The following is a 25272-nucleotide window of genomic DNA, read 5'->3' on the forward strand; positions in this document are numbered from 1 at the left end:
AGATCATTCTTAACAGGCACGTTTATCTCAGACACATTTGGGGATTTTTGCTGCCTATGGGGTTTTGTGTGTTGCCTTCATGTGCACTGGGAACACTGATTACTTCTGATATAACCCAAAAAAATTGCTTCAATCCAGCCTAAGAAATTTTGCTCCAAAGAGACAATTGCATCCTTTTAGCCAAAATTATTTTAGGCATTACCTTCTTCCATTTCTACACAACAAAGGCAAAATGGGCCCTAGGATGGGAGTCTGGAGTGTTATTATTGTAAACTATTCCGAAGTACTGAGTTGCAGACAACTGGCTCCTTTTCTGTTCTTCAATCTCTCTTTCTACACAGAAGAATGCCTCCAGTAACAGCCTTCAAAACACATCCTCAGGCTTTTCTGTAACAGGTTAAGGCTAAATCAGGGAGAAAGAGGTTATACCAAAAAAAGAAAAAGAAATCCTGCCATTCAGGGAATGGAAAAAAAATATAACAGTGGGCTTGGCTGAGCCATAGCAATGCCTGCTTAGCTAGTAAAACTGCTGATGATTGAGTCTAAGAAGATTTTTGAGGCAAAAGTAGGTGCAAAGGCCCAAGGTTTGCACAAGACCACTGATGTGTAGCACAGCTCTCATTTTTGCAGGTGAAGAACTGGAGAGAATTTCATCTAGAACACTACTCCAGAAAACAGGTAACGGAAGGAAAATTAATATTTAACTAAAAAACAAAACAAAGAGGCATAATGATCAAGCAATCTGCCCAAGCTCATCACATCTATAGCACAGCTAAAGTTTTTATCCATTTCCTCAATTCCCAAACCATCCCCAGTCCCCATCTTTCTTCTGCTGTAAGAATCCATCCATTAAAATTAAGCAGCAGCAAAAACATAGGATCATTAGCAACAAGAGCAGTAATTCTGTGTAAACAATACCTCCTCCTGCCTTTGGCTTCAGAACAAGTTCATTTGAAGTCAGAAAGACAAAAATAGCTACTGAATGGTTTGAACTTGGTTCAAATTCACTAATTGCTTCACTTTAACAACAGACCAGAAAAGCGATGGCATTACTGCCTCAACACAGGCATCAATCAAATGCATCCTCACATTCAAAAGACTGAGTTTTGAAGCAAGGCAAGCTCTGAATACAAACCAAATTGCACAAGACACTTTACAGCAAGGCATATGCTCCCAAAACACAAAACAAAACAAGCTTTTAAATACTACACGTTCTTATCAGCAAGGAGCAGTGTTTGATCTTTGTTCTCTCTTGTATCTTGACTTTTGATCTGACCTCAGAGAAATCAACTTCCAGCATAACTAGAGAATTCCATTCTACAGCAGAAGCATCTAATCAGTCTCTTGGAGCAAGTGAGACTTTAAACCAGAAACCAAACAATGAGACCAAGGGAGCTATAATTATACATATTAAATAAAAATACATTCTAAAAATCATTTTTAAAGTGCAAAAAGTTGTGGACTTGTACAGAGGCGAGCAGGGAACTTGCAGAGACCTGCTGGCAAGAACTGCTATGCTAACACATTCCTCAACAGGAATTTGGCTTTTAAAGGGCCAAAATGAAAGGCTTTTGGAGGCCCATGCTTGAATTGCGTGTCTGTCTTTGCCTTGTGTGTCAATCGAGAGAAAAAGCAGCAATCCTTCAACAGGAGCAAAGCAACTCTGAAGGGTTTAACCCTCCAGGGCCCCTCCATGCCTGCTGGAGCACAGACTGCTCCCAGAGCCAGGACAGCCGCTCCCGGCGTGGCCACAAGAGGCTGTTGGAGAGCCACGCTGAGCCCGCCCAGCCACGCTGAGCCCCCGAAATGCTGAGCAAGTACAAAACACGGCACTGTTTCCATCGTGCAACAGCAACCCATCGGCGACACCGCAGCCGGGAGTGTCTGTGTGCCTCCAGCTCCTTTCAGATGCATTCACAGCGAGTAGTGAGTGGCGCCTCTGTCGTCTGCTCTGAGCACCTGAGCAGCCCAAGCAAGGAACTACGAAGAAAACCCAAACTATGAACAACTGCTTCATGACCCCCAGTGATCAGTGTGTGCAAGAGGTGAGGTAAGAGTGGAGCAGCTCCCCTGCGAGGGCAGGGGAAAGCTGGGGCTGTTCAGCCTGGTGAAGAGAAGGTTGTGTGGAAACCTCATTGCAACCTTCCTGTATCTGAAGGAACCCTGCAGGGAAGCTGAAGAGGGGACTTACCAGGAACTGTAGGGACAGGATAAGGAGTAATGAGTACAAATTGAAAGAGGGAAGATTTAGGTTAGATATCAAGGAGAAATTCTTTAGTGTGAGGGTTGTGAGACACTGAAATGAGTTGCCCAGGGAAGCTGTGGATGCCCCATCCCTGGAAGCATTCAAGGCCCAGTTGAATAGGGCCTTGAGCAACCTGGTCTAGTGGGAAGCATCCCTGCCAATGGCAGCAGGGGTTGGGACTAGACGATCTTTAAGGCCCCTTCCAGCCCCCTAACATTCTTTGATTCTATGATTATTAGCTTCAAAACCTGATTTTGAATGTTAAAGCCTGTATGATACAAAGCCTATCAGTAAAGTGGCACCAGTGGCAAAGAGGATGTCACCTTGGGCATCTCTGGACACCACACATCTGTACTGGCTGGCACTCTGGTGACGGGCTGCAGTACAAACTGGTTTTGCATCATGACTTCCACAACTGATTTTGACCAGTCAGTAAGGCACAGAAAGGCCCAGAAGTGCAACATTCCTGAAAGAGCCTCTCACCCAATTCACTGTTGTCATCCACCAGAATGATCTCGTGCAGGAGGTGGGCAGGGGTGCGGTCCAGGACGCTGTGCACTGTGCGGAGCAGGGCCGACAGCGCCTCGTTGTAGAAACAGATCACAACGCTGGCAGAGGGCAGATCAGCAGGGTAGGACTTCTCTCTGCATCTGCAAACAGGAACAGAGCCTTTGTCACTATTTACAGAGGGGTTTCCATAGAGCTGGGTCACTGCTGAAACTTCATAAATAACAGGCAAACATTTAATGTGTAGGAGGAACTCCTAATGTGAACATAATGAGCCCAGACGTGTAACAGCTATAGGAGGGCTCAGCACAGTAAATTACTTTCCACATAACACAGACTCATAGTTAACACTGCTGTATTGGCCATTGATGGAGAGACAGGAAGACTGATTCAGTGATCAGAATTCGATTTTACGCAGGTTTTCTAAAAGCTTATATAGCATTTCAGGAAGGTTAATAATTTCTACTACAATAATTAGGTTAAAAGATCATACAAGCAACTCATGCATTTTATGACACCTTTTTCGTAGGGGGTTGATTGAATCTCTCCTCTTCCCATAAACAGGTTTAATCCCAACTTCTTGTAATCTCAGAGGTGTGTTTGTTCCTGCCATGGCCTCCTGGTTATCAAACTAGCTATGCTAATTAAATCTGTCTTACTCTCTGTCTTGTGTATTCCCACACTGCTGCTTGTTAGAAAACAGAGGGTATCATGGACTGAGGTGGGAATAAGAACCAGAGATCCTCAAGACAGAGAACAGAAGATAGTGAAGGCACAGTCTAGTACCCTCAGGTAGCTCAGACAGTTCAAGTATGACATGAAGCCCACAAAAATACCCCAGCTTTATTGGCCAGCTGCTGGAGACAGGGTTGGATATCCCAGAAAAACTCCACTGGTCCTGAATACTTATTTACACAACCAACGCTGGGATTCAGAGGACAGATTAAGACACTTAAGTCCAGTAGTGCAGCCTAAATAGTGTTCAGCTCACCCTAAGGCTGTCAAGTGTGTTTTGTCAGCTGAAGAGCTCTGCATGCTTCATTAACTGCACTGACTGGATCTCTGCTAATTATAATAAAAGCAGAGGCAACTGACTAACAAGCAGTTATCTAAGCACCTAAATCTGCAAGATGAATCCCACTCAAATCAAAAGATCATTCTTACTTCTTATTTTCAAAGCTCATCCTTACTTTTAATAGGGCCAAGTATCACAGATTAATGCCATATGGAGGTGCCAGGCATTGGGAGGATCCAATAAAAATAGGAAATTATAAATGAAAACGCAGAAGTATAGAAGAAAAGCTTTCATTTACTTAGAAGGAGCTCAATTCTGGGAAAAACAATCAGCAAGTACAATTCATTACATTCACCCACACCAGAGAAACCACTAGAAATATTGATGTACATTTATTTCTTTTTCAGTGCTGGGAGGTTTTATTGTTGTTACAGAGGTGAGTTGTCCCCCCCCCCCAATATGCACCAGGTAGACTATAGAAAAATATCTATTAATAGAAAATATTCAGAGCAGTGCACAACCTATCACATACCTTTAGCAGTTGACAAAAAAAAATTTGCATCTCCAGAAACAATATTCAGTCAAAAGAAACAGGAAAGACCAAAGGATAGAAATCCTAACCTCAAGCACTCCTGTTAAATAGCTGAAAAATCCAGCTTTAGCAGCACGTGAGGATGGGACAGTGTATGACAGAAATGTTATACCAAAAATATAAAATACTCTATCAGGTGTAAAAAGCCATTGAGCACATGAAACTGTACCACGTTCTCTCCAAAGATCAGCACCTACTTTGCATCTCTTGTATCAGGCACCTCCCTGTGGTATCCCAGTCGATTGCTGATAAGCATATTGAAAGCATGCTTCTGGTAGCCCAAGTCTCTTACTTCCTGATCTTCTTCATTAAAAATCATTCCTGCAACAGAAACATGCCAAGATCAACTAAAAGGCTCAAAAAACATCATTTGAAAGAAATTAAGGATTGAAGCATATGCTTTAACCTCTTCTAAAACCCATTATGCTCTTAAAAATCCCTCTGGTTTTGCAAGATGTGTATTTGTGCAACTATTTCTGCTCCCTCTCACAAACAGGCAGCACTTATGAGTAGCCCTTGCAGCTGTAATAAAATTAAATCCTTCTCCAAAGACTGCTGGCTCCATTGTGTTTATTGCCTCCCTTCACTCACATGGCCTCTAATTCTTAGCACCACCTAAAACCAACATCAAACAAGCAACAGAGGATAGACTTTGGCACACAATGAATCAGCATCTATCCCCACAGGTGACAGGTCTGTAATGGGATTTTTGAGAGAGGAAATACATTTAGAATTGTTGAAAAAATCCTCACAATAGCAGCTCCAATTTCGTGCAGTTCTAAAGTCTGCGGTAACAAAAATAGCTATGCAAGAACTGTAAACTTTTGTTTATCTCACCTGGGACTTCGACAGCAAGTAAAACACCAGCAGAGCTGCTGTTTATTGATTATTTTAGCAGATGTGGCGACTGTTACTAAGCATGGCAGAAGTAACTGTAGGCAGTAGGAAATGCACTGCTATAAGCCAAGATGAAATTTTCAATGCTATCCTGCCTGCCCTGACTCGGTGCCATGGGCTTCTCTCACTGAGCCACGCACTCACCAGTGTGAACAGAACCAAAAAAATTGTGGCGCTTCACAAAACTCCATGAGGGAGAGACAGCTGGTGTCTGCCACCACCTGTGCCTCTAGCCACTTCTGCAACAATTCAGGTAGCAGAGTGATTATTTTTTATTGTCTCTATTCAGTTGGCTGCAAAGAATGAGATGCCTGTCACCTCTTTGGTTATTATCAAGCTACACTGAAATTTCAGTACAAGAAGTGAGCAAGGATCATGTAAGTTTTCTCCTTCCACTCTGCCCATCATCTCCAATTCATTCAGAATCAGCAGAAAATAGTTAACAAGAGGGTTTCTCATTCGCATGCTACCATACTTCCAGGAAAATATGTTTCATACATTCACAGATTAATTCAGATTGAAAGGGACACCTGGTCTAATCTCCTTCCCAAAAGCAGGTCTAGCTAGATCAGGTTGCTCAGAACCAGTGCAGTTAAGTTTTGAAAGCCTTCAGTAAGTCCAAAGATGGAGATTCTACAACCTCTTATTTCTCTGTTCAAGCATTTGACCCCAACCACACTGAAAATGTTTTTCTTCTTCCATAACTGAAATGCCCTGACTCCAATTTCTTATCAAAATCCCATGCAGTCTGGAAGGAGGCTGCCTCCATCTTCCCCACAGCCTCCTATTCAGCTGCTGTTGACAGCAATAAAATGCCACCCCTCAGCCTTCTCTCTGAGGCAGAATAAACTCAATCCTCTCAGCCAGTCTCCACACCTCATGTTCTCCAGTTTTCACCAGCTATGCAAAAGCCAGCTGAGCTCAAGCCTGGAGAAAATGAGTTGGGTTAAACATAAAAGAGAAGAAATTTTAAAAGTTTGAAATGGAAAAAAGCTTCAAAATGAGTAATCCATCTGGGCTTTCGGAGCTCAGCCGTGTCTCAACGACAAAGTCTACCTACATGTACCTGGTGAACTCTGCAGGGAATTCCAGGCATCCACATTCCCACCATTCAGTTCACATTTAGCACCCTGTGGCTTTTAGTCTCCAGTTCAGCAATGGCAATGCAGCAGCGATATCAAACAGCTCAAGAGTCAATGCCCTGACATTTGTGCAGGAGCAAGTGGGAAGTGCTGGGTAGTGATATCTGTGAGATAAATGGGAGACACCCACACAGTGCCTTGTGACTGGCTGTGCTGCTCACGGATGAGTGCTCCCACTGCAGATGAGCTGTGCTCTGGGGGTAGGAATGAGATCTGTTTACAGTGGCAGTGTCACTCCCCCAGCCATAGCAGCATAAAGGGGTCAGTCAGTCCTCTAATGAACCACATCCATTCCCAAAGGAACATCTCCAGCTGGTCAGTTCAGACACCCAGCTCCATTATTCTGGTACAATCAGTGGCACAATGTACTGTGGTCACCTTAAAATGTTTTCTTCATACCAAGAATGAGCTTAAAACACATCCCAAATGTTTCATTCTACAATCTATCCATAGCCAACCACTAACTACATTTTTCTGATCTTATGAATATATCCAAGGAGTCCTAATATTTTTTAAAGCTTCTCTTGAAGAACAGTGTTAAATGCATGCAAAAGACCTGAAAGATTTCAGTTCTAGCAGCAGATAGAAGCCCTTGGAAAACAAGGAGCTCACAATCAAAACCTCAGTTTAGGCTTTACTTCAGCAGTGTTATGTGACTCTCACAGATCAATGAAAAAAGAAAGGATAGATGATAGATTGACCTATCAGAGGACAGCTTGGGTTTGACCATCATACACCAACTTTCTTTTCACTTTTTTTTTTTTTTTTTTTTTTTTTTTTTTTTTTTTTTTTTTTTGCCTTGTGTGTTTATCACTGTCCTTCCCTAGACAGACTTCAGGAAGCCCTTTCCTAAAACACCTCATCTTAAGAGCTGTCTCCTGATGATTCCTGTAGAATTTATCCTGGCACTGTAACTTCTCTTGGCTTTCACCAACCAAACCAGTCACTTGATTTGAAGATCAAAGGACTTCTCAGTTAAAAAGCTCCATTTCTTTCCTGGCCCAGACTGAATAGTTGGAAAGAAATGGCCACCTCTGGACTGGCCTCCACCTCACTTGGCACTTGGGCTTTTTGCAGTGAACTGAAAATCACTTGTGATATCACAGGGCAACATGAAGTGCCATTTTTCTAACATATTCACACAGCTCTAATGACCAAGTCAGAAAGTGAAGTTTGGTAGAGTTCTAGAAACTCACAAAGCTCATGATTCACCATTCATCCAGCCATGAGAGGGGACTTCACTGAGATCTGAGCATTCAGTGAAGGTTTCTGTGCCGTACTTCCCAAAGCAGCAGCACAAACCGATATCTAAACACAGCAGTGAACATGCTGTGAGCACTAGAATACACAAAGCATTTTAATTTGGAACACAAAATTAAATCACTTCATTGATGAAACATGCTCTAGTGAAAAATACAGATCTTTGCTGGTACAAAGTAACCAGGATTTGGCTCTAACCACTGTCATCTCAATCTTGCATTGTAAGTTTGTCCTACATGCCTTTCTTGCAGATTAAGTAGTACTCCAAGCACATTCTCCAAATCAACAGGTCTTCATTATTTATTGACATCAAGCTATTTTTAATTACTGCATGTAAGTAGAGTTTCTCTGCAGCTAATTGAAGCTTATATATTTGGGCCCAATTAATACAGGAGTAAGATATGAAACAAGCACACACCGAAACTTCTGAAAGCAAGGTTCAGTTCATCAGGGGCAGACCCTGCTGTAACCCAGCCTTCATCAGCACTTACATAGCAGAGATGTAAATGTTAGAAGGAGTGTATTTTGGGTTAATCACTGTAGAATAGATTTAAAGTAATGCCTAATAAAGAGAGCCACGAGTATCACCTGCATTTTAACAAAAAAAAACTCCTTCATTGTACACTTTCCTGAGGGTTTTTTTTTTTTTTTCCAGAAAACTCTCTCATTTCTCCTGTTGTTTTACTAAGTTTGTCACCAACACTGAAAACCACTTACCCATTTCAGGAGAGAATTCTATCTCCCCCTTAACTGGATCCTGGATATGATTTCCAAAAGAGTTTCCTATCTTATTCTCTTTCTGTTGCAATTCAGGTATATGAACCGGCCCCCGTGTAAAACGGGGGTAGAATTTTTTTGGAAATGGCCTCTGAGGTTCCAGCCCCTTGATGGGCACATTCTTGAAGGATTGGTTCTCTTCACTGAAGTTGAAATAAACAAAGAGCAGAAGTGTCCAGGTCACGGATGTGAAGAGGCACCCATAGCAGAAATAACGAAGTGTGACACTTCCCATTGTACACTCAGCATCCTTGAGGGCCCATTCTCAATTACCTGAAAAAGGGAAAATATGCATTTTGAGAGTGCTGCCTGTTACCTTATACATCACAAAATACATTTGATAGGTTACTCCTCCATTAAATGATTTTTAGAACTTAAACTTTAAGCACAGACCCTAGGAAGTAAATCCCTTTACACTCTCCCATTCAAAAAATAAACACAACCAGTTTTCACATTTAATGTGGATACCACTGCTTTAAAATATGGAGCAAACAATCACTAAGAGCCCAAAGACGCACCTCAATTAAAGGTAAATATGATTAATTTTCCTCAGAATAGTTATATAATTATCTCTGTTCCACAACAGTGTATTTCTAGTATGCCTGCCTTGAATTAAACATATAACTATATAATTAAATATACTATACACAGGGAATTGATTCTTCAGGAATTGTTTTGGCTGGAAAGGACATCTGGAGGTCACCTTGTCCAACCCCCTTGTTCAAGCAGGGCCACTCTGAGCCAGTTGCCCAAGAGGAGGACGGTGTATATCCATTTTTGTAGCTCAGATCCTATCCTAAAGCATGGAATGAGAGACCATGGATTCAAAAAAGCTACGTGGTTCAGTCCTTGCCCCAAATTTAAGAACAGCCCTCTTAAGTGTCCCAGGAGTTCCAGAAAAGATGGGGTGCAACTGAACAACACACAGCACCAAAACAGACACATTTACAGATAACCTTCTCCACAGAAAGAAGACAGATGGGATAGGAAAAGAAGGAAAAGTTCTGAGGTAATTTACTGGGTTCCTCCAGGCCTCTGCAGATTCCAGAAAAGCTTTCATATTCCCTGGAGAGACGCTCATCTAGAGCTGGAAGGAAGCAACCCAGACTAGAGTTTTACTTTAGACATCCACAAGACAAATTTCCCAAGCTATACTGAAAATTACTGCCATCAGCAAAATTGTGAAGCAAATGAAGCTGGGGAAAATATTTTACTTATAGGCCAGGAGAATTGGGTAGACTTTCTGGGGTTCCCCAAATCTAAAAAAGGCTCAACATGCTCCCCCCATCCTGCAAAAGAAACCCAAAAAAACCCAACCAAAACCAACACAACAAAACCTCCTGACAACACACAAAACCCCCCATACTAACAAAAAAACCCCACACACAACTTAAAAACTATACAGAGCAGTTCCCCAAACTGGGGGGGGAAAATGCTGACTCAAAGAGTTAGACTTCTTTCATCACTATCTAACCAAAACAAAATCTTTGTACAGTAACAAAGAATCAGGAAATAATTCAATCACCTTTTAATTAGCAAAAGTTTTATTTTAAGAAAACAAATATTGGGGTGGGAGTCAATTATTTATGCTGATGCACTTTTCAAACTCCTCAAAAAGTCAGAAACTACCACAAGTTTTCAGGTCAGTCTGGCAAAGAACAAACCAGAACATTTATGAGTACAAACAAATTACTCCTTCTCAAGATGGGAAACTGTTGAATAAAGGTAGAAGCTGTTTATGATCCCAAAGAACCTTATAAAGACACCATTTACTTTGACAGTGTAATCCTGAGTCCTTAGTGACTTGCATCCAAAAAGAATGTATGTCAAAATTCAACCCATCATCTCCTGAGAATAAAATATCCACAGAGTAAAGCAAAAAACCAAAACTCACCCTCCTCAAAAATAATTTACCCATTGTTCTTACCATGTCTAACTCCCTCACTTCTGCAAGGCAACAATCTACAGAGCAGTTGAGCCCAAGGAGCTTAAAAAGGTCTTACACAGGGTTTAGACCTCAGGCTGACCCTGTGCATACAGATGAATTGCACTCTCTGTGAAACAGGCTCACTGTCACACAGAAATCTCGCTGCTTTAACTGCAAATCCATGAAATTAGTCAGGCACTGAATGTTCTGGGGCAGAAATGATTGAAGAAAATCCTCCTCATTTTCACCAGCAGAATAGGTTTACCAGTTAGAGAAGTACAGATGAGCAATTCCCAGTGCCTCATGCCCTGTGCTAACATGACCTCACCAAGGTGAACCTTGGCTCAGAAAAAGCACGTGAGGCTGCAGAGGAGCAGGAGCAGATAAACAGTTATATCCTCTCATTATAATAACTCTTCTTGCTTGGCAGTCTGCAGACAATTAATGCTTCCCCATAAAAGAGGATCTGGGTGCTTGCCAGGTTCTTTTTGCATGGCCACCAGAAGGTCATCTGCTGTAAGACTTGTCCAAGCCTAACATACTGCTCCTCAAAAACTGCTAGAGGTGTTTTTCCATTCACTATGGTAACACAGATGGACAATCCTAACATGAACTGACACTTTGGGACAGCACTGTCCTAGTAAGATAAAAATTCCTCTAACAGAAAAGGAACCTTTCCATTTCAGAGTTGTTTAAGGATACATCTACACTGCAGCTTGCACAGAAAAAAATGAACATAATCTATTCTGTCTTTGGTAATGGTCAGAAGACAGGCACACAGAGCAGAATTCCTCATGGATTAAATATTTCCCCAGCTCCTTGCATCTCTTTCATAGCTCAGAGCTACACCTGCTGCTGTGGAACTTGCAGCCACGGTGAAGTTAAAGTTTGCTGTGGCTGACATCAGGCACACTCAGATTAAAGAAGGGATGAATTACTAATCACCAGAGTGAGGACATTGCTGTACATCCCTTCCATTTCTGACCACACTAAAAGCTCACGCTACTGCTACAAAAGTAACAAATGCAAACCAAAGCTAAATAAACCAAGTATTATTTCCACCTGATGCTTGATAGATCTGCTTCATGTTCTTTTCCTCTCCTTCACTATTCTGGCATTTTGTAACATGATAAAGATGTTGAAATACTGCATTTAAATCAAATGACAGAACCTCCACAATGCACAGCCTGTGCCCGCTCAGTACCTTGCTATTCAATCAAGACATTTGGTAATTTATTTGGCAGGAAAATACAGACTCACTATGTAGACCATTCTGAAGGCAGAAGGAAAAAAAAAGTTAACTCTGAGTATGAAAAGCACATTGAGGCTTATTAGTTTGCTTTATTCACCACCACATATGTATTTACACTAAACACTGTCCTTTGGATTTCCACTTCTACCATTTAAGCAGAGTCACGATCTGTGTCAGAGCTGCACACTCCAGTTTTAGACAGTGTTAGGCTGACTGACTTCTCACAGATGTGCTTTAGGTCAGAGGAGGTTTCGTGTCAGTCCTGCTTGGGATCTGCCCTGAGGAACCAAGAGAACCCTTCCAGCCCTACCCTTCCATGCATACAAAGCACAATCACACAAATGTATCTCTGCCCCTCCTCAACACACCAAGAAACAAGAATCCCTCCACTCATTCCAGTGTGCAACAAAAAATAACCACTTTGAAAAGTGGCAGAGGGAGAAGGAGGGGACTGCAGCTGGGCAGAGGGACACATTCAGTTCATGGAGCCTGACACTCAATCCTTGATCTTACCTCAGTCATCTCCCTATCCATGACCACCTTCCATGCAGACACAGCAAATAAAAGTCTTGCTCAGTCCAGACTCCTTTGCTCTCCAGTGTTGTGTAGTCTTCTAGAAAATACATTTTGCCAATTTACCCAACAACTGTCTCAGCCTATGGATGGTCATAATACTTTGATGAGTCTCTTAAACATCCATCCTCTCCCAGCTGTTTCTCCAAGCAGGATTTTGAAACTTAAGCAAAGCCAAATCCTTCCTTATTTCTTCCTCACTTTTTTTTTCCTTAAATAGAGAAAACCTGTTCCTGAATACAGGAGATGCAAAGGACATGCCTTTCAAACCCAAAGTATTAGGATCTTTCTCAGCCCTGACATATACTGCATGAAAAAACAGATTATATGTATTTTTAACTCAACAGCCTAAAGCTCTGTAATGCAAGCACAGCTGGCAGGTTTGAACAGTTACATAGAAACAGCTGAAGTAAAAAAAAAGCAGAATTGTATTATTCAAATAACCAATGGGCTCATAAGAATAATTTTCACCTATGCAATACTGTAACAATGAGTCCAGTTACCAATAAACTGCTATTTGGACAGTACAGTTAAAACCCTTTTCTATTTATTTATTCAAGTGTAAACAAAAATACTAAATGCCACAAAAGAATAATCCATGATTTAAACATAGCAAGAAGAATTGTTTCACAATACAGTTCCTCACAAATTTTCCTGGAAAGAGACTAGGCTTGAGGGTCTATCATGCATCCCCCCTTCATTTCTGAAAAGCAGTACAGCTACCAAAAGTAAAAAAAAAAAAAACCGAAAAAAAACCCCACCTCAAACAATTCTCCTTTCCAAAAACTCAAGTAGTAAAGAACATCCAGAAAAAACAGAAGGCATTTCCTTTCCCTTGGCAAGATGGGAGCTTCCAGAGCAAGAAATAAATGATAACGCCTTAAAGTGTTTTACAGGCATTCATTCCCATGCCCTAGAGATGCAGGGAGCTCATGGCTGCTCACTCTGGTGCACTCAGGAATCCAGAGACACTTCAACATAACAAACACAACTCAGCCAAGGTGGCAGCATCTCCTGCATCAGGAAATTACAATCCAGTTTGGAGGCAAGAAAGGAAAAAACATATCATAGAAGCTGTCTCCATCAGCATCACCTCAGAAGAGACCAAGACTGAAAGGAACAGTATTCTGAGAATTTCTAACCATATATTCAGCCTTTCAGTGTCTCTCTTGTTCCTCTATTTTGACTGCCATATATTTATTGCATGACAGTTTTCCTTGGGCAAAGCCTTGGAAATTCAGTTTGCAGACCCACATACCAGAAATGCCAGGAGTAAAATATTTCTCTCTAATTTCCACGAATTACAGTACAGAATTCTCAGTTCCTTGCACAATTGGTAAATAATTGATTTTTTTAAGAGAACTACAAAGGTTAAATATTACTAACTCAGTAAAAGTCTCTTAAATGCAATCAATCACAAAGCTGAAAAACTCTCCAGGAGCCCACCTGCCAGACCTGAGCTGCACTATTCACTGTGAAATAGGCTTTTCATGTCACAGCAGCTTCTTTTAGCAGCCTTACACCACCACCATGACACTCATTTCATACATCAAGCCCGGGAACATTTACATTCATTTAACACCTGGCCCAACAAGGACACAACTGTGTTCCCCCCAAAGCCCAGGAGGGTTTGTTGTTAGTAACCTGTGCAGCTCCCAGGAACACTGGCCCAATGTGTTTGCGTTGGATATTTTTAAAGGAAGCAAAAAATGTCAACCACAATCCACAATATTTTGGCTTAAAGAGCAATATTTGCTACAGACTGTATGACCTGCCGCTGCTTAAGCACTGACATCTGCTTGGATTAAGCTCAACAGTTTAGTAAACACACCGTATGAGTAGGTATTTCATAACTGTGCCAGAACTCATGTTTGTCAGAGGTCACACAGAGGATCAGACTAACCTCAGGATTTTTGAAATAGGAGTAAAAATTATTTGAGAAAACCTTCAAGTCTGCTTGTTGTTTTTCCAAGAACAGCTTTTCTTAAAAAAAAAAAAAAAAAAAAAAAAAACCACAACAGGAAAAGACAGATACACAACTCATACTACCCAAGTAGTCCCCTGCAAGACTACCTTCGTATTTTGGAACTATACTGAGGCAAGGAACAGATGTGTATAATCTTCATTTTTAAAGGGCATTCTACAAAAAAAAAAAATCGTTAAACTGCTTTATCTTTCTACAGAGTATTAGGATAATTTGCTGCATGACCTTCGACAGATGCTTCTAATTTTTACTTTCTTATTTTTTGAGGGGGATCAGAACACAAGAATATAAAAACACTACTCATAAATGCAACTTTGCTCTTTTAAAAGCCTTAACTCTTCCCACATTTCTTGGCCTCCAAGATGTTACAGCCACCCATGAACAGGCTTTCCAACTTGCTGGTTGAATCACTATCAAACAACAGCATTAACAGTGCAATGAACAGAGGCCACATGAGGAAGAATTAGTATATTACTGCAGTAACACACACTCATCACACAGAGATGCCATTCACACACCTTCTGCACTTGCAAAAGAATTCTTTTTTTCCAGGCAACCTTTCCATTAGAATCTCTCTCTTCAGGGAAAGTCACAGTTAACAGACCAGCAAGATGAAAAAGGGACTCCTCAGACAGCTTTTGCTTCAGATCCAACACACATCACCAGGAGCAACATCCACTGAACATACAGCCAGAGCAAAAGTAATACACACTTCCAAATAAAAGTGTTTCATGTGCTTCAGAATCTAAGCACTGAGCCAATTTAACTCCTCAAAAAACACTCATACAGAATTGTTTTATCAGTAAATTTGATCTACCGACCAGTTTGTTTTTAATTAAAAACCACCATTAATTTTTGACCTTACAGAGGGATGGGTGATTGCACTTTATGAATTAAGTGGCTTTTTCTGACAGAATATATGCAAGTAACTACTCATGTAAAGATAGGTTTTCTACAGGAACCTAAATCATGCCAATCAGCAAGGACAGATGCCAAGTGCTGCACCTGGGACAGACAAACTCCGTGGCTGCTGGCACAGCCCAAGGAACAGCTCTGCAGACAAGGAGCAGCCAAGGCCTGGCTGAGGCAGAGCACAGCCCTGCAGCAAGGAGAGCTGAGGGATGCACCCACAGGAGCACAGGCAGCAATTCCCCTGCTCCCAGTGACCCCACAGGCAGAGGACAGCACCCAGGGAGGGATTTGCCAGGACAGGAATGACATCAGGAAACCGCAGAGAGGTCAGTGAAAGGCCACCAAGACAGTCACAGGCTGGAACACTTGCCCTGTGAGAGCTGAGGATGCTGGGCTCCCTCAGCCTGCAGAAGAGACAGCTTTGGGATGGGAACTAAAATAGCAGCAGCCTGTTGCTACCTACAGAGATGTTCCCAAGAAAACAGACCCAGGCTATTTAGTGAGGTGCAAGGTACGAGAAAGAAAGAACTAAAAAAGACTAATGTTAAATCATGTTGATGTTAATGTTCAGTCACACCAACACTCATTCACAGAAATATCCTGTGGACCACAGACTGTCCTCTTGCATAAGACCACTGTTCCCATTCATTTTAATGAGATGACACATTAAGATCTATTTTTAATTAGCCTCTGCAAGTCCCTTCTAAATTCCACTTTCCAAGCTTTGAGAGCCAACAGTTTAGTCATTTCAGCATAGATATACAAATCCATGTCATACCACCTACAATAAATCCTCCTGGAGTGAATACAAAATCTTGAGCAACATTTTACAGCTAATCTTAAAATACAAATAATATTCATTATACTTTAAAGATAGAGAAAGGCACATAGATTAGTTGCATGAATTGTTGAAGACCTATGAAACTATACTCTGAGTATCTGAAGTCTGAAAAGTTTTAAGTGTTTTAGGACAAATTTAAAAATTCATCTTGTGAAGTCTTTACATTCTCAGTCCTCACTTTCTTTTTCCAGTGTCAAATGACTCATTCATACACTGATTTGTATTTCAGTTTGGGGGCTTTGACCAGAGATGTCTGAATATTGCATAGTATAATTTTCAAATCTGTGAACTATACACCGAAATGTTCCCTCTAGGAACATAAATTTGCTTATCAAGCTTTTTGGAATTTCTCAATTCCAGTAAAAAAGCTTTACTTAGCAGGCTGCCATTCCAGAGTGTATGCAAACACTTTGGCTTTTCTGTAATAAAAATGTAAAATTCCTCCTTTATCCACTTGCATTTCAAAAAAAAAAGCATCCTTAAAGAAATGTTCAAGTATCTTCTGCACTAACATCTTCCACTTCTTCGTCAACAATAAAACATATTGGGTTTTTCCCAATTGATAAAGGATTCCTTTCTCCCCACATATTACTCCACTTCATGAAGTGAGAGTATTCCATGAGGGCTCTAAATTAAGGACACAATTTAAATGGAAAAAAACAGTTACAAGTTTTGGAAAGAAAAGCTTTAGTAAGCCAGGATCTCATGTTAACAAACAGCTGAAAAGAACACCAGGTTTAGTTACAACCAGTGGTACAACATTGCATCTAGGAAAGTAACATAATAGTCCAGCCTGATTAGAGAAAACAAGGACTCTTGGATTAGAAATACAAGCTTACCAAAATCCTAGTTCTCAGTAAATAAGTGCTATACTTTCATGCTGCTGCAGTGTCCTCATTCCCCTCCAAATAAAGCTTCTTATTTCCCAAAGCACAGTTATAAGAAAGAAATTCTTACCTATCCCCCTAGCAAGTGCTCTGCAGGCTGCTGGGCTGGATGTCCCTTTAAGCCATCTGGCACACAAATACATGTCATGCCATTCCCGGAGTCCTAAAAATACCTTCAGCCCTTTTTTGTTGCTAATAAATACTTTCTTCTAATTCAAACAACAAGATTTTCTTCTCATCAGTAAAAGCAGCTCTGAAAGCCAGAATGTCTCCAAAGAAAGCTGCAATGCATTTTGTAATAAAGCCCCTTCCCTCTTCACAGAGCTTAGAAAACAGCAAGGTTAAACACCCCACAAGTTGTTCCTCATTGCATCTCTCTCACATGAAAGATCCACACATCTAAACATTAGTTTAACAAGCCTTCAGCACTAGATACAAACGCAGAATGCAAGAGAGCTTGCAAGGTCAACTACACACAAATAAGCTGCTTAATACCTTTTCTAAACGTTTAAAATCTGCTTAGCTGTCCCTCACATTTAACGGCTGCAAAGCTCACCGAAATAACAACAAAAACGCAGATTCATGCAAAATAATTAGATTAGTGACACTTCTACAGGAAGAGCTGAACTGTAGAAGCCTCACCTTTTTCCAGAAGAGTCGGCACTAAAGCAGAGCAAGGTTACACAGGGAGAGCACATTGACTGCAGCAGCAGCAGCGTGTCTTCATTCCCAGCGAACAATGAACCGCTGAGCCAGAAACTTAACACTTTGCTGTTTGCAAGTCCTGACTGGGAATGGGGGAACAAGGGCAGGTTTCTGCAGGAAAACAGGCCAGTGTGGATGCTCTGAGGACACCAATGCTGCACATACTCATCTGACTGCCCCAAAACCATCTATGCATTTTTCTGTCTGTAATTATTTTTCACATCTCTTTTATGATGTTTTTACAGCTGATGCAGGATCCATATAGCAATCCATGGATTTGGCAATATACACACGGTCATCTTCCTGCCACTCACATAATCAATCAGTAGCATTCTTCATCATGACTAGACCACAGTAATGCTAGAGAAAATGATCACTAAATTGTATAAAAAATTCCCTTACTCCTCATTTTCCAAGTCACTAGGAACTTCACAAGATTCCCACATTTTGACAGAAATTTTCTAGGTATATTTTCTTTCAGAAATTTCCATCAGAAGTGCTTTCAGCTTTTTTTTTTTTTTCAGTCTTTTACAAGGAAAGTGAAAACACATTTTCTAATTCTTAAAAAAAAAAAAAAAAAAGACAAAATTAAAAAAAAATAATTCAGGCCTCGTTTGTGCAACCCTGCTGACAAAAAAAAGCTGCAGCAACTCTGTCACCAAAACAGACCTCACTGAAGGACTGAGGAGTGGGACAGTGGTAAAAAGAGGGGCTGACCAGTCTGTTTTAAACTTGTCACTACTCACCATGGAAACTGTACTTGGCGCAGGTTCTGCAGTAGTTCCCAGAAGACATCTACCATCCACTTGTGCAGAGCTCAGTACTGATACCAACAGCTGGATACAAAAAACACACAAAAAAGTCTGCCAACTCACCCTGGGAACTTCCAAAGACTCCACCTGAGCTTGTATAAAATGCAAAAGCGCTGCAATTATGTTACTATTTGTACCAGAGAGTTGGAAATTGCCTCAATGAGAATTGTTACATTGCACCTCATCCTGCAGCGTCAGATTATAGAATTCCTAGACTTCCGTGCCTACTCTTCACAAATCACCCAAGTCTACTTCATCTCTCTTTCTGCAGGGTTTTCCTTCTCAATAGGCAGAAATTTACAGACAAATACCTTGTTCCGGATCAAACATCTTTATGGAGCCTGAGTAACTGATCTAAGCATAAGGATTTATTTGTTTAAAAAAACCCCAAACAACAAAAATCAAACAAAAACAAACAAAAATATAAACAGTAGATGAAACATAGCCCCAGAATTAACTGTGAGGTTAAAACAAGTTACAGTTTAAATCCCTAGATCACCTCTAATAGGAAAATATTTAACTCACGCTAAACTGCTCAGAGTTCTTAACCCTGTTACAGTACTCAATGCTGTTAAGGATGGCACTATCTTAGTGATTTCCCCAATGCACCACGTCCTGTGTTTTTCCATGTGAATGGCCATGGTTTAAAAAAAAAAGCAGAAGTGAAAAAATACTAAAAGCATGAGTTGAACTAAATGTCCATCTGCATTTCTCATGTCCAGAAACAAATTTCACTTGGAGTTTTTCCCTCCAAGCTTTAGCACAGAGTCCACATTACCCATGCCATTTGGAACGTTCATTTTCCCCAGTAAGAAATTCTGAGATTAACCAAGACCCTGCAATCTTCTTGTTTTGGTTTCATTTTTCTCATCAGAAGCTTAAAGTATTTTCTGCACACAGGTTTCTATCAACATCTTTTATCTTCTCACAAATGTCTCTAGACATTAATAAAAGAGAGGAATCCTAAGGATATAAACCTACTTTGTGTACTCTCTTCAACTCGCTGACTGCACCAGGATAGGTGGATTGAGACAAGGGATTCTCTGGTTGAAGTATTTGCTCTGCTGCAGATTTTGATGAGATTCTCAACAACTCAATGTCTCAGTTCTCTCCTCATGCACTAAGGCAAACACCTTCATTGTTGGGTTAAAAGACGTCACTAGCAGAAACGGATTGTACACTGCCTGTAAGGAGAGCAAATTTCTACAAGTTATGCCAAAAATTAATTTTCTTAGTCTTTCATTCCTTCTGTGTGATCTTACAGACTCAATCTTTCCTTCTCACAAGAAATCCCTTTGAGGAAAGAGTTGTGGACCACTCCTTTTCCGTCCCCACTTGGTCACTTTTCTTCTACTTATCTATTGCCAATGTTTCTAACACGAAAACATACTTGGGATTTTGATGTTGAAATCACGGATGTTGCAACAAAACGAAGAGCAGATCAAAAATACATTTTCCCACTTCAGTAGGAGCCATGCCTCCCAACACTCTGCTTGCACAGAAGGTTAATGTGCAATCCAGAACTTGGCCATCTCTTGGTTCATAGGTGATGAGTCTCGACATCTGCTGACACTAGAGATAAGAGATTCATGCTAACTGACAAAATTAAGGTATTCCAGGGGATGGAAAACTAAAGGAAACACTTCTAGAAAACATATTCAATAACAAATATGGGAAGCATCAATAGAGACAGTGGCGTCCTTTGTTCTTGATGTTATGCTTAAAGAATTGGCAAAATAGTCAAAATACCTACAAAGATTAATTCATAAGAGATTTTGAATCAAAACATGATAGTTCGTGCTCCCTGGAAAAGTATCTGTGTTTTAATTAAGGCCACCTCCAAGGTTTAAAGCATCCAATTTAATCCTTGTCTGCACAAGAAAATCTGTGTCATTTAGCCAAGCAGCGTTTGGACGGTTTTACACAAACTAAAAAGACCTCCACGAACATGCCTCTAACATTCATGAAGTATTTGCTTAAATCAGTCTGGCACATAGCAACCCTTCACTGAGGTACCCTCCTGTCAGCATGCCTCTGCAAGTTTATTAGCTTAGCCTGTCAACTGAAAATCTGACTTCTTAAATGGTGCAGTGTCTCCGTAGCTGAAGTCTTGAGAATGACAAAAAGTTACTGCAGGGAGGCAGTTACCCCCCAAACAGCCACACATGCACGCATTCTTTCCCTCTTGAGCAGCAAGAAGAGTTACTTTTGTCCTGCTCCACGGCAAGAGAGGCTGGAGTACAAATGTGAACAGTCTCTGTAGCAGAGCAGGTAAGGTAGAACTTGTCAGTCACAGCCAACTTCAGCCTCAGAAATGCAGAACTCACAATGCTACTACTGCCATGAGACAGAAAACCACAAGAGCTCCCAAATGAATTTAGAGCCACAAAGACATCAGAGACCTGTGAGCACTATGGGGTAGCAGCTCTGGACTCCTCCCTGGCCTGCACAACCTCTTGCTCACCCTCTAAAGCACAGATCAGGCAGCACCAAATCCTGAGGTCGCTGCATCAGGGGTCTCTAATCCGTGCCAGCAGTGGAAACGCTGATTCACCCCAGTGCTGTGCTCCAGTTTCAAACACGCAAAGGATCAGGCTGCCAAGCCAGACTGCACAAGAAAGGGCTGAGATACAACACATTCAACACATGTTTACAGGCACTTCACTCCTTACTCTACGTTTCAGCAACACCATCAATTATTTAATCTACAGATTTAGCAGATTTTCACATCTCAGGGACTAAGTTCAGAAGTTCCTACAACAAAGTATCAGAAATTTAGTATACTTGAGGTCAATTTTTCAATGAAGGAGTCCAGTCAACTTCCTAATTTTCCATCTTTTTTGCTGCAGTGTATTTCTAGTTTTTACAGAGTTTTCAAACAGAACATTTACACTAATTCTTACACAATGCTGACTCACGTGGGAAACACGCCAGAACGTGGCTGAAGGATGTGGTGCATACTATTGATTCTTACACAGAAAGCTGAAGAAATGCTTTTACCCATGCTGGAAAACCCTGCCTGAACAGCCAAGACCTTACCACTGACACTGCTTTATACATTAACACAGTAGCTGCAACAGCAAATGCTTTCATCTCCATAAACCACCATATGTTTTGAAAAGAAATCTTAGATAAGAAGACAGTTTATCTGCCCCCCACACTCTAACAGAGATTGAAACAGATTTCACCTCTGTAATACTTTTTGAGAAACAAAAGCAAATTAATTTCTGCACTTACAGTACAAGAACATGCTTTCACTCTGCAACAGCAAGCAGCATCTCTCCAAAATGAATGGCACCAAAGGAAATTGCTTGATTTTGGGGATACCTGTAGCAACAGTATCACCTACCAGGCAGATGGAACTCTTTAGGAAGCTGACAAACAACAGTCACAGAGAGGAATTATTGTAATCTTGGAAGTTTTACTTTTTCCCTTCAATGGAAGTCTCCCTTTACTTCTCTGCTTCAAGTTACCAACACACAGGTGCCACACTGCCAGACTCAGCCTGCTGACTGCTCAGCCTGCAGGATCTACAGGACCTTCAAGGAATGCAACCAAAGAACCATCCTGCCTCTGTTCACACCCCCCCCCGCCGCCCCCAGTATCCTGTTCTTTCTCACTGGAAGATCCAAAATCCCCACTTTTACTACTCAGACACTTCTAAGCTCATCCATGTGATCCTACACCACATGCACACCCTGTACCTACCATTAAAAACTTGGGGGTTCCATCACTTACTGTGAGGAAGCCTATTTTTTATAGATAAATTTTTAAAATACCAATAATTCATCTTCATTCCCCTTGCCCGGCTGTTTCCAGGCTTTCTGCCACCTGAAGTGCTTCAATCTTACCTACTGTTATTTTACATCACTATGAAAATGATGAGACTCACCCATTCTCACAAACTAAGGAACTCTATTCAGTGTTACTCCTGTGCATAATGCAGTATTGATTTGCATCCTCTGAGAATGTGATTAGACAGCAGAAGTCGGGCCACAGGCCCTGAAATCTGCAGTCACGCTCTCTTCCAGCAGAACAAATGCCATTTCACCTGCTGGCATCCTCATCTGAGGCTGGGAGACGAAGGCTCATTAGAGCCGCACTGTTATTTCTTCCCTTCCCTGCTGCAGAAGAGCTCCTAAAACTCTGCAGGAGGTTATCTTACCCAGAGATGAGGAAAAGCTTATGCAGAAGGCATGCAGTTCTTCAGAGACAGTTCTACCAGGGGAGGCCAATTGCTTGTTAATCAAAAGCCTCTTATCTGGAACCACCTGGACATTTAAGCTGTTTTAAAATGAGGCCCAGGAATCCCAGCTGGACTATTTCACATATTGAGAGGTTCTCTATGGGGTAGCATGGCAGAAACATACTGGCAGGAGGAGGTTGGTACCATCCTTTCCTGGGCACAGCCTGCACTTGGATCAGCTTAAGCTAATCAGAGATACCCAGGAATAGTTTCCTATTAAGATGACATCCATAGGGAAGGAAAAAAAAAAAAAAAAAGGCAAAAAAGCAGATCCTAGCTCATAAAGCATGCAAGAATATTTACTATAACTTACAGACTACCAGACTACTCTTTCTAAGGAGACAAGGTGTTTGATCTTAAGTTAAAATATATTTTCCAGGGAAAAACAAAGCCAAGTGCTAATAACCCTGCCCACTTACACAATTACTGTGCTGGCACTGAGAGATTTCACCCTTCCTTTGAACAGCAAGCAATGCTCCAAATACTCTGGACCAAATGGAGAAAATCCTGATGTTTACAAAACAGCAACCAAGCCAGGTCATGGGATTTTATTTTTTTCTTTGGAAGAGTAGGGGCTGCACTTTAATTATATAATAAAGTCCTGTAGGGTCTACTGCAGCTGATATTAAAAACAACTCAGGATACAGCTCGGCAGAGATGATGTAATAGAGAGCATCAGTGTTCTAATTTCCACAGCAGTTTTAAGGCTGACACCTGTGACAAAGTGAACCAAGGTGAAACAGCTGTCTGGAAAGGTGGATTCTAAGCAAAATGTTTGCTTCCAGTACCACATTACAGCAGAGATTTCTGACCTGCTAAGCCCCACACTGCCAGCAGCACAGGGCTTTTGGTGGCTTATTCAGATCCGCCTGTTTTCTCGCAAGCAAGGGACCAGAGAACCTTTATTCTGCCTTGCAAGTAACTTTAAGACAGTCCGTTTGCTAGTTCTGCTCCAGCTTTCCTTACAAGCTTTAACACACACACACACAAAAAAAGAAAAATACCACATGGCAATAATGAGCTGACTAGAAGAGCTGGAGACCAGCCACGAAGAATAATACATATTTGCTAAAAGGAAGAGAGAAGCCTCAGTGTTGTATATAAGTATTTACTGAAGAACAAGGGGGAAGCAGAAGACAGGGGGCCGGGGGGGGGGGGGGGGGGGAAGGGGGAAGAAACAGTTTTAAAATAAATTTCCCAGTCGTAAAGAAAAGAAAGCTTTAATATTTCACGGGGTCACACAGCGCTCCAAAAAGCAACGCCTGACCTCGCCCTACAAACGAATCAATGAACGGAGCGGCGCCAGCAACACCAACGCGTACCGATCCTCACATTTCGGGTCGCATTTGCGGAGTTTCAGTCTACCTGTAGGCGGGCTGCTGCTGCTCCTGCACATGCATTTAAAGACTATCAGAAACAGTAATTACGTTATCTCCCATCCTGTGGAGCACAACCGGCTGCAGCACAGTCCTCGGTCTCCCCCCGGGGTCAGGTTAACGCAGGAGCCCTGAGCAAGGGGCCGGGTCAGGCGGGGACCCGGCCGGGGCAGCCTCCCGCTGTCACCTCAGCCGAGACCCGAACCGGGCCAGCCCCGCACCGGACCCGGGGCTCAGGAACCGCTGCCTCAGGGCAGGCGGGAAAACAGAATCGCACGATCAATTAGGCTGGAAAAGACCTCTGAGATCATCGCGCCCAACCTACGACCGAGCACCACGGTGTCCAGAGAGCCCGATACCGCCGCTGAGCCCGACCCGCACCCCCCGGGCTGCCCCTCACCCCGGCGCCGCTTCCCCCGCCGGGGCCGCCTCCCCTCGCGCCGCCACCGCGGCCCGTGTCCCGCACAGCCCCGCACTCACCGCGGCGGCGGCATCGCCCCTTCGCCCGCCCCGCGCCCGCTGTGGCGGCGCTGGCGCCATGTGACCGCTGCCTCCTCCTCCTTCCCCTCCCCGTTCTCCTCCTCTTCCTCCTCCTCCGCCGCCGCCATGACAGGCGGGGCTGGGGCAGCGGGAGAACATGGCGAGCCCCGAGGGGCAGAGCCGAGGGGCTGTGCCGCCGTGTCCCGCGTCCCTTTGGCCGAGCTGCGAGGGGAGTCAGGGGTGCGGGGCTGTGGATGTGCGGCTTTCACTGCCCTCCCCTCAGATATGCAGTGCATGTCTCTGCTCATCCCACCGGGTTTACACGGTGTCTGGCAGCTCTCTGTGACGATTAAAGCCTTTTCCCGCTCCCCGAGGTGTTTGTTTCGGGCTTTTCGGCGTTAAATGGCCCCATAAAAGTACAGAGTCACGGAATTGTTTGGGTTGGAAGGGATCTCTCGAGGTCCCGTTCACATGGAGCAGGTGACACCAGGGATGTGTCCAGGTGGATTTGGATCCAGACAGGGGAGACTCCATGACCTCCTGGGCAGCTGTTCCAGTGCTCAATGGAAAGAAGGCCTTACTCATCTGGAAGTGAAATTTCCTCTGTTTTAGTTTATTGTTCCTTCTCCTGTTGCTGGGCACCAGCAAAGAGAGTCCAGCACTGTCTTGGCACCCACCTCTGAAATACTTGTATGTATTAACGAGATCCCTTCTCAGTCTTTAGACTGAACAGGACCAGCTCCTGCAATCTCCCCTCATAAAAGAGACACTCCAGTCCCTGTACTTGTCCAGGGACTTTGAAGGAGAAAAAAAGATGTGTAGGTCATGTTGATGGTGGATGT

The 25272-nt window shown here is 42.4% G+C and overlaps 1 protein-coding gene across 6 annotated transcripts in view; it reads right to left on the reverse strand.

Annotated features, from left to right (window-relative positions):
* GALNT11 (polypeptide N-acetylgalactosaminyltransferase 11) overlaps nt 1–24508 on the reverse strand; it is a 46805-nt gene extending 22297 nt beyond the window's left edge. The window contains exons 1-6 of one of the 6 annotated variants that reach the window (XM_066201121.1): nt 24431–24483; nt 19310–19512; nt 18263–18352; nt 8376–8708; nt 4557–4680; nt 2729–2895 (exon numbers count right to left, since the gene is read on the reverse strand). In XM_066201121.1, coding sequence (XP_066057218.1) covers nt 2729–2895; nt 4557–4680; nt 8376–8670 — 586 coding nt within the window. In that variant the 5' untranslated portion in view covers nt 8671–8708; nt 18263–18352; nt 19310–19512; nt 24431–24483. Of the gene's footprint in view, nt 1–2728; nt 2896–4556; nt 4681–8375; nt 8709–17453; nt 17538–18262; nt 18353–19309; nt 19513–22493; nt 22571–24350 lie in introns of those variants that run through there. The other 5 variants (XM_066201138.1, XM_066201112.1, XM_066201147.1 and 2 more) reach the window with 5 other exon arrangements.
* Between the last annotated feature and the right edge of the window lie 764 nt (nt 24509–25272).

This window comes from Chamaea fasciata, unplaced genomic scaffold (assembly GCF_029207755.1).
Source record: "Chamaea fasciata isolate MVZ Bird 193981 ecotype frontalis unplaced genomic scaffold, bChaFas1.0.hap1 SCAF_1, whole genome shotgun sequence".
Classification (NCBI taxonomy): domain Eukaryota; kingdom Metazoa; phylum Chordata; class Aves; order Passeriformes; family Sylviidae; genus Chamaea; species Chamaea fasciata.